The 18545-nt window shown below is 41.2% G+C and overlaps 1 protein-coding gene across 2 annotated transcripts in view; it reads right to left on the bottom strand.

Annotated features, from left to right (window-relative positions):
* Positions 1–9185, bottom strand: part of EPHA6 (EPH receptor A6) — a 524483-nt gene extending 515298 nt beyond the window's left edge. For both annotated transcript variants that reach the window (XM_086629497.1, XM_086629571.1), the window contains exon 1: positions 9086–9185. In XM_086629497.1, the coding sequence (XP_086485623.1) occupies positions 9086–9185 (100 nt within the window). The remainder of the gene's footprint in view (positions 1–9085) is intronic.
* Between the last annotated feature and the right edge of the window lie 9360 nt (positions 9186–18545).

Here is an 18545-nt window from a genome sequence, read left to right as displayed (position 1 = left end):
TCCCACCTACTCCCTCTCTTCACTGCAGGTCCTGCATGGCACAGGTTTCTTTGTCCCTTTTTAAATATTCACAGAGATGCTGACTGGTTCAGCCCTGGCCAGAGGCGGGTCCAACTTGGAGCTGGGGAAACTTCTCGCAGCTTCTTACAGGTGCTACCCCTGTAGCTCTTCCTCTGCTACCAAAACCCCACCACATAAACCCAGCACACCTTCAAAGATCTTCAGCAGCCAGACATGACAGACTATGAAGGACTATGCAATTTTACACGGTCTACTTTGTTTAGCAGAAAGCGTTGGATTCAAACCACATTTTGAAATACAAATCCCTCATCCAAATGCTTTTCATACAATCAATTTCCAGCCACAAGGAATGGAAGCACTACAGAAAAAATGGCTAGGTCTCCTTTCATATTTTTTTTAATATGTCCAAAATAGAATTGAACAATTTAATTCTAAATTTTAGCAGAATCTTTCCTATAGAATTTGATTTTAAACCAGCAGCTGGAACCCACTGGGAAAACTGGCCTGGGAAATTTCAGAGAGATAATCACTTTTACCCAGATTAAAATGCTACTGCATGATTTTACAGAATGCTTTCTAATCCATTCTTTTATTCCTTTATTTTAAGCTAAGAAGCAACCAGCAGCCTGAGAATACAAATTACAGCAGCAGTGCACTCTAACTAAGGGTCCTCAGCCAAGACAAATCACTCATTACATGCATCAATGCTACTGTTTGCTATATGTGACTTTTCCCCTTTTGTTCTAGGTGCAGAAGCCATTAAATGGATTGAGACGGTAGATCTCCCAGTAAATATAACTTTTACTATGTCCTCATTCTGTGTGTGTACCTTCACAGTGGTTTGTTACAGATGGTGCCTACTGCCCACTTTTCTTTTTGCATAGGAGTGGCACAGCACTGATTTTATTCTAAGCTAAACCCCATATGATTTCAGAAACCTGTTAGCATGAAGGAATGCTGTACCACAAATGCAGTTAACATATCTGTATATTAAAATGTTCACTCTGCATTGCTATGCTTCTGTTAGTGCTTCTCATGTATTCATAGTACTTCTCACGTATTGCCTACGTTATCCAACAGAGCTGCTCTGACCTATGAGGAGCTGCTGTGCATCCATCCCTCATTAATCTGGTATTAGTCTTCTTGGAGAATCTGTCAGCAAAGAGTAGACACCTTCAAAAACTGTCCAGAATTCAGTCAATTTAGGACAAACCAGCTCTCTTAAGGGGAAAAAAATTCTATGAGCTTCTTACACATCTACCTAAACACAAATCAAGAATTTCTATAAAAAAAAAAGAGTATTACACCTTTAAATTCTTATTTCTTCCTAGAGACTTTAAGTAGAATCTTATAGTATGAACACATACAACTCGAGGGAGAGTGGAAGAGAGGACAAAGGGACAGCAAATTAAAGGAGAGAAGAAGAAAGACCTTTTCCATGTTTCTTACGCTGGGACTGTTTGGTACCAGCTGGCCCAAGGAAGAGAGAACTGTGGTTAGAGAGGCCAGCCCTGGTGATACATCTTCCTCTACAGCAGCATCCTGGAGAGTGGGTGTGGGCTTCTCTGCTGCAACAGCCTCTCTCAACCCCCATGTTTTCCATAAGAGTATTTCAAGCAACATTAACACCACAGCTAAGGAAATGTTAAGGGTCAGGAATCTAGGGACCAAGTGAACGAAGCATGGCCTTCTTCGGTTGGTAATACAAACAAAATCAGGATTTAACCTCTCCTGAAAATTTCTGTTTGTCTCCTCCTTTGATAAATCCCAGTAACACAGAACTTTGAAACAAGGGGTGGGGTTTGGCAGAGACAAGTATGTGAAAGGAGTTAGGGATAAAAGCTTGAAAAAATTGAGATCATTTAAAAACAGATTTTAGAATATCCTATTCCTTGCAGATTTTCAGAGAGTAGGAGAAAGATTCAAATCTGAAGTTCTTTATTTTGATTCACCTTGTTTTGAGTCTGTGTTTGATGTTAATACAGTTTATTTTATGTTATATCATTATCATTTTTCAATAATAAAATATTTATAGGGTTTTGAATCAAGATTTCAGAATTGTTGTTAAACATGAATTTCATCTTTTTATATTTAGAGACAAAATACATTTTAAATCCTCAGATTACTTTACAGAAAGGCAATTTTTTTTCAATCTAGATATAATTTTCCCATAAAATAAATATTTTTGTATTTTAAAAAACTGACCCTACTACACCCTCAAAAGTCAAGAATATTACAGCATTTTTTAATCTAGTCTTAGTTTAAAGACCAAAATATCCCTACTTTCTTTAAATACGCATAATAATTATTGAGGCTTTATGTGTTTAGAATGCGAAGTTTCATGAAACAAAGTCATAGCATGTGCTGTCTTAAAAGTCAAGGCTTACTATGACATACTGCAAACCAATTGTTTAAAGAGCAGAAAACTATTTGTACAGTATCATCAACCAGGGGAAAAAAAAAACACCTATGCACTGTTCAGGTGGTGATTTTTTATTAGCTACAAAAGTATCTAAACCATCAAAAATTACCTTAATTGATTAAAATTAATAAATCTATAATCATTAAATTATCACCATTATCAAGGTATTCAGCATCTTTATGTTTTCTTATAGGATGACAGAATTTAGTCCAAATGCAGAGACCCAAGACAGTAAGTGGAAGAAATGCTAACATACAGAAGTATTATGTTGTGCGTGAGACAATTTAATTAGTAAAATTTTCCTACTGACGAGGAAAAACTTTAGGGGGTTTTGGTTTGGGTTTTGTTGAGATGGTTTGGGGTTGCTGTTTTTCAACACGATGGATTAGCAAACTTCAGATATCCCTATAAAACTTGCAGTTGATTTAAAGCCAAGATTGGTCTCTAAGCCATGTTCTGTAACACATTAAAATTAGTACTTATGTTACAAATGGATGCTGGATTAATTGAAGTGACTTCTCTTTAATGTCAACCTATTTTGAACAGACTTGTTCTTAGACGTGGGAATGATCAATCGCCTGCCTACACAAAAAAAAAAAAAAAGGTGTTGCAAGATTGATAATGAAAGCATCCTTGGAACTAGTATGAGGAGTGCTGGAATAAGTAGTAGACCGGAAGACTAACTAAGGGGATTACAAGAGAAATGAACCAGTTGAAGATAATTTCACTGTTAAATTTTACAAGCTTTTGTATGGTCTGGAAATATTCTGGCATCATTACAACAGAAGACAGAGTGATGATTACTTTGAGGAATAAGTACAGAAATGGAAGGATCTGTTTACAAACGCATTTTAAAAGCCCTAAAACATAATAATAAAACCAGATAGATAGATAAATAGATAGACAGACAGACAGACTGATCAATCTTTAGGTTTTTAAAAGGTCATACAAACATATCCCAAGTAAGAAAAAAAAAAAACATTACTAGGAAAATCCTGAATTTTACACAAGTTACTATGACATAAGATCACAAAACCAAAAATTATAAGGAATAGCAATTAGAAAGTAATCCAAGAGAAAGGTCTGAGGAATAATTTTCTCACAAAGTTGAGTAAGTTAATTTGTATAGATCAGAAAGAAACTCCGCAAACAATTTCATGTTTTTATCATGTAAGAGAAATCTTCTTTTCAGTAGTAATTCTCAGTTTCAACACCTTATCATAAAGATTGGCATATCATTTACACGTTCAAAACCATCTTCTGAAGATGTATTGTTCACAACAGATAGTTTTTTGTTGACCTCTCCTGCACGATAACACGGTTCCCAGAGGTCAGGATAGGTTTTGGACAAATAATTTCTTTCCCTACCGCTTGATCTCTTACTGACAAACAATTTACTCAACTTTTAGACTTTTCTAAAATTCTCAAGTGAAAAATCTAACATCAGATACTCTAAACAAACCCTCAAGTAGAGTTTAGATCTAAGTAATCAGATCTGAAAATATGTATCTGGAAACACAGAGGAGATTTCAATTAAAAAAAAAAAAAACAAACTGAATTTCCTGCATGCTTTTTCCTTCTCTCATTCGTAAACTATTTGACTTGCCAAAAGAAGTGGTGTCTGGCCAAAAATCAACTGTTAAATTCATAGGAGAACAAGAATGGTCATTCTGGATCAAACCCAAGGCATAGCTGATCCAATACTGAAGGCTAGTTTGAGAGCGGCTAGCAGCAGACGCTTTGACAAGGACCTCAGAAGAGTAGGCAGATGCAGGACAGTTGTCCCCTCTGTGCTTGTGTCACTCTGGTTCTAGCAACTACGATGGCTTGTTTCCTGGTACAGGCAAGATGCTGGCTGAAACTGAAAGCATTGATCTCTGAATGAATCATGAGAGATGGAAAAACCACAGCTCACTAACTGTCCACTATTCTCTTCAGTTCATTTTTCATACTTCCCTATAACATTTCGCTTAAATTTTGACTTGCCTCCTTTCTCAACAAGCTCAACTTGTATACTTTTGGAAACACTTTAGTTCCTCTGTGGTGTTTCACACCCTCAAATTACATGACAATGACTGTACTGACTCAGTTTTAAACCGTATCTGCTTAAGCTATACGGGTTTTAATTTTTAATATTTCCATAACAATCATTCTCATTTGTTATCCAAAACAAATTAACAAAACATCCAAACAGCACTCAGTACGGCCAAACACAACACCAGGAATATATCATGAAGCATTCATTGCAAATCTGTTCATCTCATGGCATATGAATCGAAGCTTTTGGTTAACAAGTTATTTCTCACATATCTACAACCGCAGAGGTTCCAAAGTCTTCATTAGCACTCAACTCTATATGTATGTGGGGCACCCAGATAAAATTTTTTTAGAACTTCTTAATAGCTTGAAACTAAAATGTGATTTTGTTCATGACTGTGTCTACACACTTAAAAGGGAATGACAAACTTTACTGCAATGGTTTTGTTTAATTTTCCCAGTTTTCTGTAATTACATAAATGCTCACTACAAATGTTAGCTGGGAAACTGAACAGCAGAATCCAACAGGAGGAGGACACTACAGGCAGCACTTCTTCACAGTACCTTAAGCCCTCAAAGTAAGAGATATCCTCTAGCAGTAAAACATCAGTCTCATTCAGAGAGAAGTTTAGTCTCTACAGACACTTAGTTCTTGGTCTCCTTATTGCTGCAGGAAAATTCTGAGTGCTGTATTCGGAAAGAGTGCTTATCCGTGATGGATTGCACTTATGTAAAAATAAATATGTGAATAAAAATAAGTCAATTCCTTTGAACTGATGAATAACTCAAGGTTATTAGTAATCTGTCGGAGATTTTAGTATCAGAATCAAAAAGCTTTATCACCTACTTTGAGCTACCCAATTTACATCAAGTGTAATCATTGTGAAACTAAAGGCTCTATGAATTCTGGAACTGACATTTGACATCATTTCTTACCTCAATTTTTTTGTAAGAGGAAGAAAATGAATGCAGTGCCTTTTAGAAGGAAGCATAAAAAGACCAACCTGACAAGATGTATCAACACCTGGTAACTGAAAAAGCAGCAACTTCCTTTTACAGTTCACTGATAGACACGATGCGTTACAAACTCCGCATGTCCTATGGTTTACTTCAGAAACTGATTGTCTGGTGACACAATGGCAGATACAGTTAGAAAGAAGCCAGGGTACAAAAATTCCTTCTGGTTTACATATATGCAGAAACATCCTGCTTAGCACAGAATACCATCAAACTGTTACCTGATGTGACCTTTATCTTAAAAGCTTCTGCATGTTTTGCACAAAGAAGTTCACAGCTCAGATGCTATTATCTGTATTTTTAGGTTTGAGGGTAATCACCCAATTCATTGTGTTCTGGCAACCAACCAACAAACCTACAACACAAGCAGAAATCTTGCATAATAATGCAACTTATTCATAACTGGATGTCATGGACAACTAATGAAAATTTAGATGAACATGTAAGCACTCACTCTACACCATTAATTGAGGCTTACGCTTCAAGCAGTTCTGTTTCAGACTGCAGAGGTATGTTGTTCCTACGCGGCTCCGTGGCCTTGCCTACCTACAGAGTTTTTCTGAGCACTGAAAACTAGCTCTTGGCATGGTCATAATTTGGTTTTGAATGTACCACTCCATTAAGATGAATGAGTAAGTTCACTTCCCTGTCAATACTATTGTTTGTGTCTGCTTTGCTACAGATACTGCAAGACACCACACATTGATTTACTGCGTGAAGAACGACAACCTGAGAGTCTTGGAACTATATATAAAAAAATAAAAATTCTTTCTTTCTGTTTGAGGAAAACACACAAAAGATTAATCCCAACATAGTGATAAAAATAACTTAGAAGACTGGAGTATATTAATTCTCTGAAAATCCCTCTTTAATAACAGGAAATAAACCATTAAGAATGAAATGGAAGATCTGTTTGTTTAGCAAGTTGGATTTATAAACTTATTCCCCTTTCATTTTTTCCCCCAAACAATCAAGAAACCCAGACAAAACATTCCTTTGCAATTTAGTATTAATGCTGATGTGTTTGTAAATACAAAATAGAAGACCAAATATACCAGAGAGTAAAGCCAAGCTAAGTTATAACTATTATGACTATCAGTGGAAACCCAACAGCAATTATTGCAAACATGTTTCCAAAGTGTACATTCTGAAAGTATCACCTTACGAAAATTCAAGAGACTTTTTTTTTTGCTCAGTTAACTGCACAAGATCTCAAAAAAATTCTTCACCGCTGGGATTCCGAATGTTAGCAACCGGCATTTTGAACTTACACATTTAACTGCTTACACAATAGGCAACTTTTTTATTGAACTCATTTTCTTTCATTCAATTCCTGGATTTAGAGAAAGTCATCGTTAAAATTAGACTCTTTTGCTGGCATTTCATTAATCGGGTGGGGTGTGCATTTTGAAGCATCCGTATTAACTGAGCAAGTTGTCAGCTCACATGTGTTCTGACGAGTTATTACTATTTGACTTCTGTGGCACAAGCGAGGCCGCTCACTTTATTGGAAGTTTTGAAACAAGGTGCAGAAAGATAAGTCATTTGCAAGTTAGGTAATTAATCAGTCCTCTATGCAGCCAATACCTTAATACCCGAACTTCTTGGTACAAGTTATGTCAGCATCAATAAAACAGTTCATCCTTGACAGACTTTTCTTCAGGCTAAACTGTTTTGGTAACTATTTTCCCCATTTTTCACCTATTTTTAAAACTCTTTAAATATTACTGATTGAACATCAGGAATATCAAATACTAGTTTAGAAACCTAATCTAACCTGCATTACTTAACAAAAATTCTTTACCTTTGATGCATACACTGTATCTCGGTTATTATATAACACATGCAGATTTTTTTTAAAACCGCATTCATGTGTCTTGTTAGGCCTTGCAGTGATGTAGCAGACATTAGCATGCACTAATGAGAGTGACATAAAAGGAAAATTGTGCTGTGCTTCTGTGAAAATCTGATGTCTAAGACATGAGTAAGGGCAAAACCTAATACAGCATTGATATAACTCTATGTTAAACAATTACAAACTGAAATTATTCATCACGTCTAGTGTCGAAGAGGTAAAAGAATAATACTAAACTTGGAATATCCCTGACATAATTGACCCTGATTGCTCAGGGTATTTGTGGCCGTACTACCATTTTTTCCTATTTTCTAAGTATTTTATTCTCTCTTCTTACTGTCACCCATACAGACACAGCGAACACTAAAAATGGATTGTAAAAGAGAAGCGTGAAAATACAGGCACGATATATTTGATAGTACTCCACGACTAAAACCAGTTTGTTTTCGCTGATCATTACTTTCCACCATAGTCATTTTCAGCGCTTCTTTCCACAACAGCAGGTAAAATAATTTCTGTCAGAAGCAACGTTTAGAGCTACCATTCAGCTCCCGTATTTTCACTCATGTCACACTAAAATCCCGTAACACGAAAGCTAATTTGTACAAAAATAATATTAGAAGTAGGGAAGACTCTTCTAACCTAGGAATAGCTGCATCCTACATCCTCCACAACTTAAGCAGAGAGATGTACATTAAACAAACAGTTAAGGAAATACTCTGCTTTATCCAGATGTTCAATAATATATAACATGATGTTTCACAATCAGTTATGGGGTTTTTTTTTTCAGTTCGTCCTAACAAAATTTGATATCCTCTGGGTGTGCTATGCATTTTTATTTTTATTTTTATTTTTATTTTTATTTTTATTTTTATTTTTATTTTTATAAATAGGATGATTCCTTTCTTAATCCAGAGACATTTTTCTTAAATGCACACAGTACAACATAAAGAATTAAACTACTGTCTTCAGTAAGACCTGATGAGCATGCACCTGCGACAAAGACTTCAAATGGGATTTTTTTCGGGCAATCAGACCGTAGCCCGTAAAAATTAGGCGCTGAGGACAGCCAGGCACCTTTGAACAGCTCGCTGACTGGCAGCAATCCCTCTTCACGCGCGGGGAGCTCTCTCAAACCCATTCTGAAGGCGCTTTGCCTTCGGCGGGAGTAAAGTAAACCTTAAAACCACATTTCAAGTAGAAAGATGCCCCCGCTGCAGCTCACCGGGAGGTAACTTTCGGTGACCTGCTGTTCAGCAGCTCAGCCACAAAGCCCGGCGGCTCGGGGTGAGCGGAGAGCCCACGGGCGCCCCGTCCCTGCCCCCGGCCCCGCTCGGCGAGGGACGCTACCTCGCCCCTCCCGGGACGCCGCCGGAGGAGGGGAACGGGCAGCACGGCCTCCCTCCCGCTTCCCTCTCGCCAAACACCCAACTTTTGCGGCGTCGCGGGCACAGGCGGCCGGAGGGGGTGACCGCCGGGCGGCGACCGGCCGCGGCGCCCAGCCCCGCACTCGCGCTGCCCCCTCAGCGCCGGGAGAGGCTGAGCTACCGAGAGGGGCCGGCGGGAGCAAGGCGCCCGGCGCTTGGGTGCCCCCAACGCCCTGACGGCCGCCACCCCGCTTCCCCGGGCGCAGGTGCGGTGCCCTCCGCTCCCGGACGCTGGCCCCTCGCACCTGGCGGCCGCCGCAAAGTTGGCGGGAGCCCGCTCGCACCGCGCCCCCCGGCCGCCCTTACCGTGGTTGCTGGCGACGTGACCGGCGGCGGGGCGCGCTGTCAGCAGGGGGAGGAAGAGGCCGACTCTCCAGAGCAATCCCCTCACCTCACAACACCCCATGGCTGGTGCCCGCCGAGCGCCCCGTGTCGTCCTCGGCCCGCCGAGGCTCCCTGTCCTCCTTCAGGCCAGCGGGGAACGCAGCCGCGGCGCCCCAGCCCGCCGCCCCGCCGGAGTCCGGTGCGGTCCGGCGGGCTGCGCTGCCTGCACTGCCGCCGGCGGCTGCCCGGGCCGGCGCGGGCGCATCCACCAGCGGGGTCCCGGGGCACGGCGGCGGCCCGGAGGGCGAAGGCGGGCGGAGGCGCCGGCAGCCGCCGCTGCCGCCCTGCCGCGAGGGGCGGCGGCGCTGGGAGCCGGGAGAGCTCCGGCAACTTCGAGGTGGCGGCGGCGCGGGTCGCGCCCCGCTCCCTCCGCCGGCTCCGGCCGGTGGCACCTTCAGCCCCGCAGAAGCGCCCCCAGCAGCTTCAGCAGCCTCCTCCGCGCGAGCAGCCTCCTCCTCCGTCCGCGCCGCACGGCCCCCCGCATCCCCGGCCGGAGGCAGCGCCGATGGGCTTCAGTTTCCCGCGGTGGAGGGTCTCGCCCCCGCCGCCAAGCTCCTGAGGCGGGAGGGGGCGAAGGGCCGGGCGCCTCCTCACGCTCCCGAAGGCATCAAGGAAACTTGCGGGGCGGCATCCCCGACCCCTCCGCCGCCGACTCCGGCTCTGCCTCTCGCCCCTCTCAGTCTCTGTCTCTCCCCCCTCTGCCGCGGAGCAATCAGAAACCAGGCGGCTCTGGTGTGATGTTCGCTGCTCCCTCCTGATTTGCGTGCCGCGCAGCCGGCTGCAGTTTTTTGGTGCTGCCGCTCCCCCGCCGCCCGCGGAGCGGAGCGATCGCCCCCTCCGGCGCGGCTGCGGGGCCGCCCCGCTGTGCCCAGCCCGGCGGGTGCCGGGTCCGCCGGGAGGCCAGCGCGGCCCCGCGCCGGGGGCGCTCCGGCACACGCGCCCCGCCAGCCAACGGGCGGCCCGGCACGGGCGGGAAGGGGGGGGGGGGGGGGGCGGGGGCGGGAGAGCCGTCGGAGCGGCGGCCCCTCCTCGGCCGCCCTCCTGAGGGGAGCGCGGGGGCGCAGCGCGGTGCGGGCCGGGCCGGGCCGGGCCGTGCGTGCGGCAGGCGAGGAGAAGCGCCCCCTCGCCTCGCCGCTGCCGGCAGCCCGCAGGTCAGATGCGGCCGGTTCAGCGCTAGAGGGGGTTAGTTGACAAGGCAAGGGAAAGGGAAAGGGAAAGAGGGAAACAGGGAAAGGGAAAGGGGGAAAGAGGGAAAGGAAAAGAGGGAAAGAGAAAGCGAAGGAGGGAAAGAAGGAAAGAGGGAAAGATGGAAAGATGGAAAGGGAAAGGGAACAAGAGAAAGGGAAAGGGAAAGAGAGAAAGGGAACAAGGGAAAGGGAAAGGGAAAGGGAAAAGGAAAGGGAAAGGGAAAGGGAAAGGGAAAGGGAAAGGGAAAGGGAAAGGGAAAGGGAAAGGGAAAAACCGCCCGGCCCGGCCCGGCCCGGCCCGGCCCGGCCGGTGCGCTTCGCTCGGGAAGGAGCGCCGCGGCGGCGGCGGGGCTTTGCCGTTGCCGCCGTTCAAAGCGGGGGCTGCGTTCTGCCCCCGGGCCCGGGCCTCCACCTCTGCCCGCAGGTAGCGGCGTGGGCGTCTCTCCGGAGAGGGGGGACCCGCCCGGCGCGTCAGCAGCCGGCGCGAAAGGCGGCGGTGGCAGCGGCTGAAAGTTACGCCGAGGGCGTAGGGGAAAGAACCGGCGCGGGCCGGCCGCGTTCGGGCGGCCCCGGAACGTTTACTGTGTTTCTGCTTTTAATTCCTCGGGCAGGCAACGGGACGCTGTGCAGGGCCGGGGTGGGAAGGCGGCTCGGGAAGGGCGCGCAGGTGCCTGGCGTGAGGGCGGGTGTCCCGATCGGAGCCGCCGGCTCCTGGCACCCCCGCGGCTGGCGGGCGGCAGCGCTGACCCCCGCGATGGGCTCGCTGTTGAAGTGCCGCACTTACAGCCCGCACCGGCCACGAGGCCTCTTTCCTTTTCCTTTTCAATCCACGGAGCATCCAAACCATAAGAAGATAGTCATATGCATATTTCTGAACATGCGTTCCTAAAATCAGGTGGCTAAATCCACACGTAGGAGAAAAAAAAAAAAAAAAAAAAAGGCTGTCTAATTCCCAAGGCTTCCGAGGGTACTTAAATCCCATTGAAGTCGATGGGAAATGCAGCTACAAGATCCTGCACCAGAGAATATCAAAGTTCTTGCTGAGGTGCCTGGGTAGGTGTTCAGAGAAGCTATATATGGAAACAATTACTTTGTAATGCAAGAATAAAGAATATTTTAAAAACTATTAATTTAAGGATTTTTTTCAAAGGAGTTGTTCAACGAGCAAAGCCAACACAGAAATAGGTATTCGGGGTTTTTTAGAGGGATTTTTTTCAGATTATGGTGGCCTTACAATAATGTAACATTTCCCATATTTAGCTGTATTAACAACATCCCGTGAGGAGATGAACCTTTATTCAAAAATAAGGTTAACAGGAAAAGCTTCAGGAAATATTTATAAACAGTCAAATAGTCATTAGTATTTTGCCTTAGTTTCATGGGGGAGGTAAAAGGAGAAAGCTCAATTTCTAGAATTTGGGGGTTGGACTAGGTGACCTTTGAAGGTCCCTTCCAACCCAAACTGTTCTATGATCCTATGCGTCACAATACCGTTCTGTTTTAGCGATAGCACCGTCAAGAGGAAAGTACCACTGACATTGCGAGGTTAACTTTTGGGTGTGAAGGGTGAGAATTCAGATTTTTCTTCAGCTCCAGTTCTTGGTGAGTAATAAGATGCTTCCCAACCAGACTCCCAGAAAAAAAAAATCAGTGCAGGACATCACCTATAAAGATCTCCCAAATTAAGATGAGTCATTTGGGCCCCATGCATTTTCAATGGCAGTGCTTGTGTGCAGCCTCTGGAAAAGACTTTTTGTGTGTTAATGCAGAAGGGCAATTCGCACAGCAAAAGTAAACTGAGACTCCCTCCCTCACATCTGCTGTTGCATGACACAGATTTGGGCTCGTTATAGTACGCTTTCTTCAAACATCCCTGCTAACAAACGTATAAATATGTTTATATGTGTGCATGCACTCCGTATACTTGGGTGCACTTGTGAATCTCTGCATACACCTGCGTACACGTCACGTGGGCACACTGCGCATTATCCACTCTTACTTCCCATTAATGAAGTCAAATCAGACTTCTTCAAGGAGCTTAGGATGCCTGGCTGACCACTTCTTTTGCTTTACATGTCCTGTCAGACCATAGCTAAATACAGAAAGGAGGCAGTGAAGGATGCGATAGGGGCTAGACGAAATCTTTTTCGTGTTTCCTCTCACATGCAAAGCAGAGCTTTGCCTCCTGGTAACCTTGAACTCCACAAGCCACAGGAACTATTAGGTAATCTAACAGCTAAAAGGGATGGCATCTTCTCTAAAGCGTCCCTTCACCAACTTTTAACTGGCTACAGAATTTCCGGGGGAACAACTCTGAAAAAACACCACTTGTTCATCTACACAGAGATGAAATTTTTATGACCTCGTGTATTATCATGAATTCCAAATTGAATCTTAACCACCGTGCTTTAATCTTTCAGATGTATGCAAACATGCTAAACACAACAGAAGAAAGCAAAAGTATTAAATATAAAAAGCCGGAGTCCTGTTTGTACACCCATTTTTTCCTGAAATTTAAAGCCACTTAGTATTGTAAACAGTGCAGCAATACATTTTGTAAGGGGTAATTGCATCAGGACAAATAAAGAAGAGGAACCACAGTTTGAGTGCCTTCACACTCAGATTTCTAGAGAGTATGTTTTTGTAGATGCAAGGAAATCCATAGATTCCTATTCATAAACCAAACCAGAACTTGGTCTATATTGTGAACTGAGAAATACCTTTTCTATTTTTATTATTATTATTTTCTTAAATAAAGGGATCATCTTTCTGTTAAAAATAAACAAGAAAAGGACATATAGCATAGGCATAGAATGACATGTAATAGGCTGTCCTTTCTTCTTTGGGTAGTTACGTATACATGATTTATCTTCAATTAACTGTGATTGTGTTAATTGTAATAAAACTGTGACTTCCTGCAAAAAAACAGAGTTATTTATTTGTTATTTGATTAAAATTCCCGGTGATATAGTGTAGTGTTGTGTGTTGGTTCCTTGAGCCGTCATTCACAATTGTATGTGATTTAATGTCATCGAAGTAAACATTTCAATTAAGACACTGACAAATAACAGATTTACAATAAACTTAAACCACATTTTCCATGCAGCACTCAACAGGAATCGCTGATTTTAAAATTACTGTAATATTTGGACCAAGACACCTGCACTAGTTTTTTTTAGAAGAGCAACACTTGCACATACTGACCTAAACTGTAACATGTGTACTAAGAAAAAATATAATATCATATTGATCCCTTAAAGTCTGAGCCAGTAGCTTTTTTAGTGAATAAATACACTACTGATTTGGCAGTCTAATCAGAAATGAAACTTTTAATAGTGTATCTGTTATTCGGGGTTCTAAATTACACTTTCCCATAAAATTGAAAATGAATTCCGTTTTGTTATACGTGGTATTCTTGTTTCTGTAGAATTATACAAATAAAGTTTTTGTTTGCTACCATCTTTAGCATATTTAACGAGAGGTTTGCCCTAGATCACTACTAATATTTTTCCTTCTTCCTACTATGGTCCCCAAATATGCTTATGCTTGTGCAGCAATTCACATGAAGTTTTTTTGAGGTATTTACAGATTTTGAGAGTTTTCTGTGTTCAAAAACCACACACCTCCCCAGCATCAAGGGAAAAAATGGAAGGTTTACAAAGTTTCAAGTATATTACCTTTTCTATTATTGATATAGAAAAACACAATGAAAGAAAAAGGGAAGATAGTCAAAAAGAAAACTGTATATTCCAAGAAATCTGTTAGAAAGATAAGCACAGTGAAACTAGGCTCGATAAGTATTTGAATTCTGACATGAAAAATATGATTTGAATTACAGAACTAACATCAACACTTTAGTAATGAATTTACTACCCTGCAGAATGTTTTGTTGTAGGCAATGGTTCCTGCACATGCAGGATCCAGGAAAGTCATTTGCCAGGTCTTGCCTGTTAATTATGTAAGTTATGTTACTAGATTACATTTTTCTTTTCAGTAGACTTGTATATAACGTGGATGGATTCTGAGGACACTAATTCTAATGCTCTGCACTGTGTAAGAAGGTGCAATTTAATTAAGTGACAATGAACCAATTGTACTGAGCAATGTTTCAGAGAAATTACTGACAAAATGTGCAGTATAGTAGTTTTGTCCTCATCTTGTTACATACACATCCTCAAATTATTTTGACACTAAAACTACTGAATCACGATTATACGATTATACAATATACAAGATCATAAAATCTTACACATTTTTCAAAGTTTGCACATTACAGTTACAGAAGAACCTATATGACAACTATTTCTTCATCTCCAGTATTTCCTTTTGCATTTCCGTATTCTTTTATAAAATAAACAAAATATCTAAATTTTAAAGGGGAGATACAGGCAAATCAGTTACCATGTTTTTCACTTGCAGTTTCTTCAAAGAAATCTAATTATTTGCATTAATGGGCAAAGCAAAAGATATGCTCTAATGCAGGAAGGTCTAATAATAATAGGATTGTCCTGGAAATCTTTCAAGAATAACAAATTGTTGGCAGTGAATATTTTCAATATTTAAATTTAGTGAGTGGAACCTTACTGCAGCGAGGCAAAGGGATTCCAGATAAAGGCAGCAGAATGAATTAAATCACTGATCCTGAAGGAGAGAAATGGAACATCTAGATCACAAAAATAAATATTGTGGCCTCACTGACAATGGAGGAATCAAAATTTTCCTCATAGTGTTGGCAGAGGTATTGTCAGAGACGTAGGTAGGACTGTGGTTTAGTAGAGCATCTGAATTAAAATGCAAGAGAGCAGAATTACATACTAATCAAACTTGGCAGTCTAAGACAGGTAAGCATTCATATAAGGGCTTTATCCGTCTCAGTCAATTAAATAATTTCAGCTGAATTAATTGCAAATTGAGTTGAGTCTCAAAATGATAAAAGAATTTTATTCACGAAAAAAATGCTTAGGAAAAAAGAGAAAAAAAGCCTGTAGTTCCTAAAGAGTAAACCAGATTCCACTCTCACTACCCAAATAGTCCCCTTGACATAACTGAGAGTGATGAAGTGAGGGTACACTTCTCAGCTGTGCCTAAACTATTTATCTCCTGGAAGTTAGAAGACGGACATTGCACTCTTAACAGCACATAAAGCTTCTTAGGTTTCTTTCTAAGAGTATTTAGAATGAATTAATGATTGTAATGAGATATTTCTTTAGTAATTAGAAGTAATAGTAAATACAACCACAACTGAATGAGTAATGGTAATGCTGTCAACATTCTGGGTTACATTAACAAGACTATATGCCCAGTTTTAATGTCCTGCATTCCAAATTCTCTTTGAAATATTACTGCAAAAAATTAAACAAACATATTTACAGCTTTAAAAGAGACTTAAATTTAAATTTGGACCCTTTTATGAAGAGTCAAGAACTTAAATTTCACACTGTACTCATAAAAATAGTGAAACAAAAAGTGAGGTCAAAAAGATTAATTCATACAGTAGGTTGTGATAAAACTGGAGTTTTGCTTTTGAATAGTGTTAGCTGTGGGCAAACTGGAGCTGTCTGTATCTAAATACTCTACTTGAGTTTTATAATACTTTAGAAAAATGGAAAAATTTCCACATGCTTTAATATATATTGCTTCTGAAATCATACCCTGTGGCTATATACTATTTTACTTGAACTAATACTGTATCTACTTAAAGATTTGAATCTTCCTGATTGTTTTTCCCTTTTGGTACTGCTGCCTTGTAGATGAAAATGAGAAAACACCAAGGTTGGCTCAGTACAAATAACAATAAAGGCAAACAAACAGACTTATTATAAAGACGTATATTTTTGCCGTTATCCAAGTACGGCTTAATGTAGAAATTTCTTCAGGCACTGGAGCAGGCACATTTATCATTACCACAGATTAATGTTCTGTTTGAACAGTAACTCCTATTCATGTTTCCATTGTCTTAGTAACTGGTGTGATGTGATGTACACATTTCTGCACATCAAGTTGAGCTAATCTCCTCTAAGAGAAGCAATTGTTCCAATGGAAAACAAGCAATAGGATGCAGTTTCTATATCATACGTGAGACATGGGTGGCGATTATGTCAGCATAGCTGATATAACCTGAGCTAATCCCAGAATTGACGAGTCAAAATATTTTCAGTCATATGCAATGTTCCTTCATACCACCACCAAACTAATCTGGTGCAATCACTCTAGGCTTAAATCCTGCACAAAATATTTTAACTGCAACTAATTTTGAAAAAAGTGTTAGCATCAAGCAACCTATTTCAAGTCTGAAAGTGTCTGTCCTTGGCACACACTCAAACTGTCGTATAGGAAGTAGCCATTCACAATGGCTTCAGTAAATTTGGACCTCTCAGGCAGCCTTTACTCTGTCCTTAAAAAATGGAAAAGACATCTTGGAACACAGTCACAACTTATTAATTGAACGTTGCAAAATAGCAATGTGTCATCAAGTTTATTTACTTAATTCTTCTGCAAAATATCTAACACGCTTAAACACAATTAACATTCATTAGTTTCAGGAGCCCAAAAATTGGTTTTGCTTGGACGTCGTGTTGCTTTTCACCAGCAATGACAACTCATTTATAGACATTTGAAGAATCCATTTGAATGTCCAAGGGAATTTTGCACATAATTGTAATGAGACATAGGATTATGCCTTCAGACCTACAGTTAAATATTTATATATGTGTACGTATGTGTGTATAAAACTACGTATACACATGTATACTTTAGCACATATGCAAAGTTTTCCAAATATGCGACCTAACACTGCAGTTCAAATGGTTGCTCTTGATTTTGGTGATCATAAGAAATTATTCATCTGTAAGGACATGAAGTAGCCCGTGTATTCTAACTATGTATTTGTCAAAATAACATTTAGGGATTGTTTAATTTTTAAAGATGTGATAAAAATGATAACAAGTTGCAGACTGGTATTAACTACTATGAGAACATTCTCAAAGTCTAGCTACTTCCATGATTTTCATATGTGAATATTCCAGCTTTCTATGTTCTTATCATTTTTATAAATTACAAATTTACATTACTAGCTGCTGGGTTGTGACGCTGTGATCAGCAGGCCCTTTTCAATATCTGTGGATACAGCTGTATTCCTAGAAACATCTCCCCTTCAAACTTAGTCTGAATGAAGGTTCCCTGTATCTGTCTAGAAATAAAGCACATAAAGTGGGACTGGGCTAGACTGGACCACAAGGCAAGTTCATAGGCTTAATGCTTTGAGTGGACAGCCATGGCACCCTGAAAATTCCTACGAGATCCATTAAATTTGTCTTCTGTGCTATTCTTTCTCCCTTAGACTACAATGGCCTAAACTTGTTAGGAAATGAAGTTAGGGTAGCAGGGTGAGGGTCTAAATGCTGTTCATGATAAAGAAGAGAATTGTTAAAGAATGTTGCTATGTGCCTACAAGCCTTATTTATAAAACCTCAGAAATTTCATTTGTATTTAAAAAAAAAATAATTTCATTTGAACGACAAGGACTCAGTTGTTAAAAATAAAGATTTGAGACTTTTGTCATGTGAATAAGTGTTGCAGATTTTTTATTTTGTTAGTATAAAATGCGTTTTAATGCCTGATCCCTGCTTACTTCAATGCACAGGATTAGTAGTGTTCGGGACTGTAAAATTGAGTGAGGCAGCAAGGTATTACAAACATCACCTGTTGTGTGAGTTAGAATGTAGCCTTCAGGAAGACAAACTCAGTTCTGTCCTGACCTTTGCTACACCAAAGTCACCGAAATTAATGTTAATCGCAGCTGAACTGATCACATAGGTGGGAGTTGTCAGTAAGGGATAAAACAGGTAGTGACCAAAAGTCAGAAGGTTTAAAAACAGCCTCTTTCCTTTGTCCTGACTGTGAATGCCCCTCTCCCCATCTGTCTTCCTATAACCTTCCATTCTAACTGCAACCGACTTTTCTTCTACGAACTTAAAGACTTTGAATATATTTCTTGGTTGCTTGATAAGACACAACATTAAGGAAATGTGGGACACGTTACTGATGGGAAGTAAGAAACAAAAGGCCTTCCTAGGTTTTGCAAGGCCAAAACCATTATGCTTTTAACTAAAACTTTGGTAAATGAGAAAGAAATTGCTACACGTTTTCTGATTTGATCCGCAACTAGTCTCTGATACAATGTGGTATGTCAGATT

This window comes from Tauraco erythrolophus, chromosome 1 (genome assembly GCF_009769465.1).
Source record: "Tauraco erythrolophus isolate bTauEry1 chromosome 1, bTauEry1.pri, whole genome shotgun sequence".
NCBI lineage: Eukaryota > Metazoa > Chordata > Aves > Musophagiformes > Musophagidae > Tauraco > Tauraco erythrolophus.
Note: the sequence above shows the minus strand (reverse complement) of the source record. Positions and strands in the feature narration are given on the sequence as shown.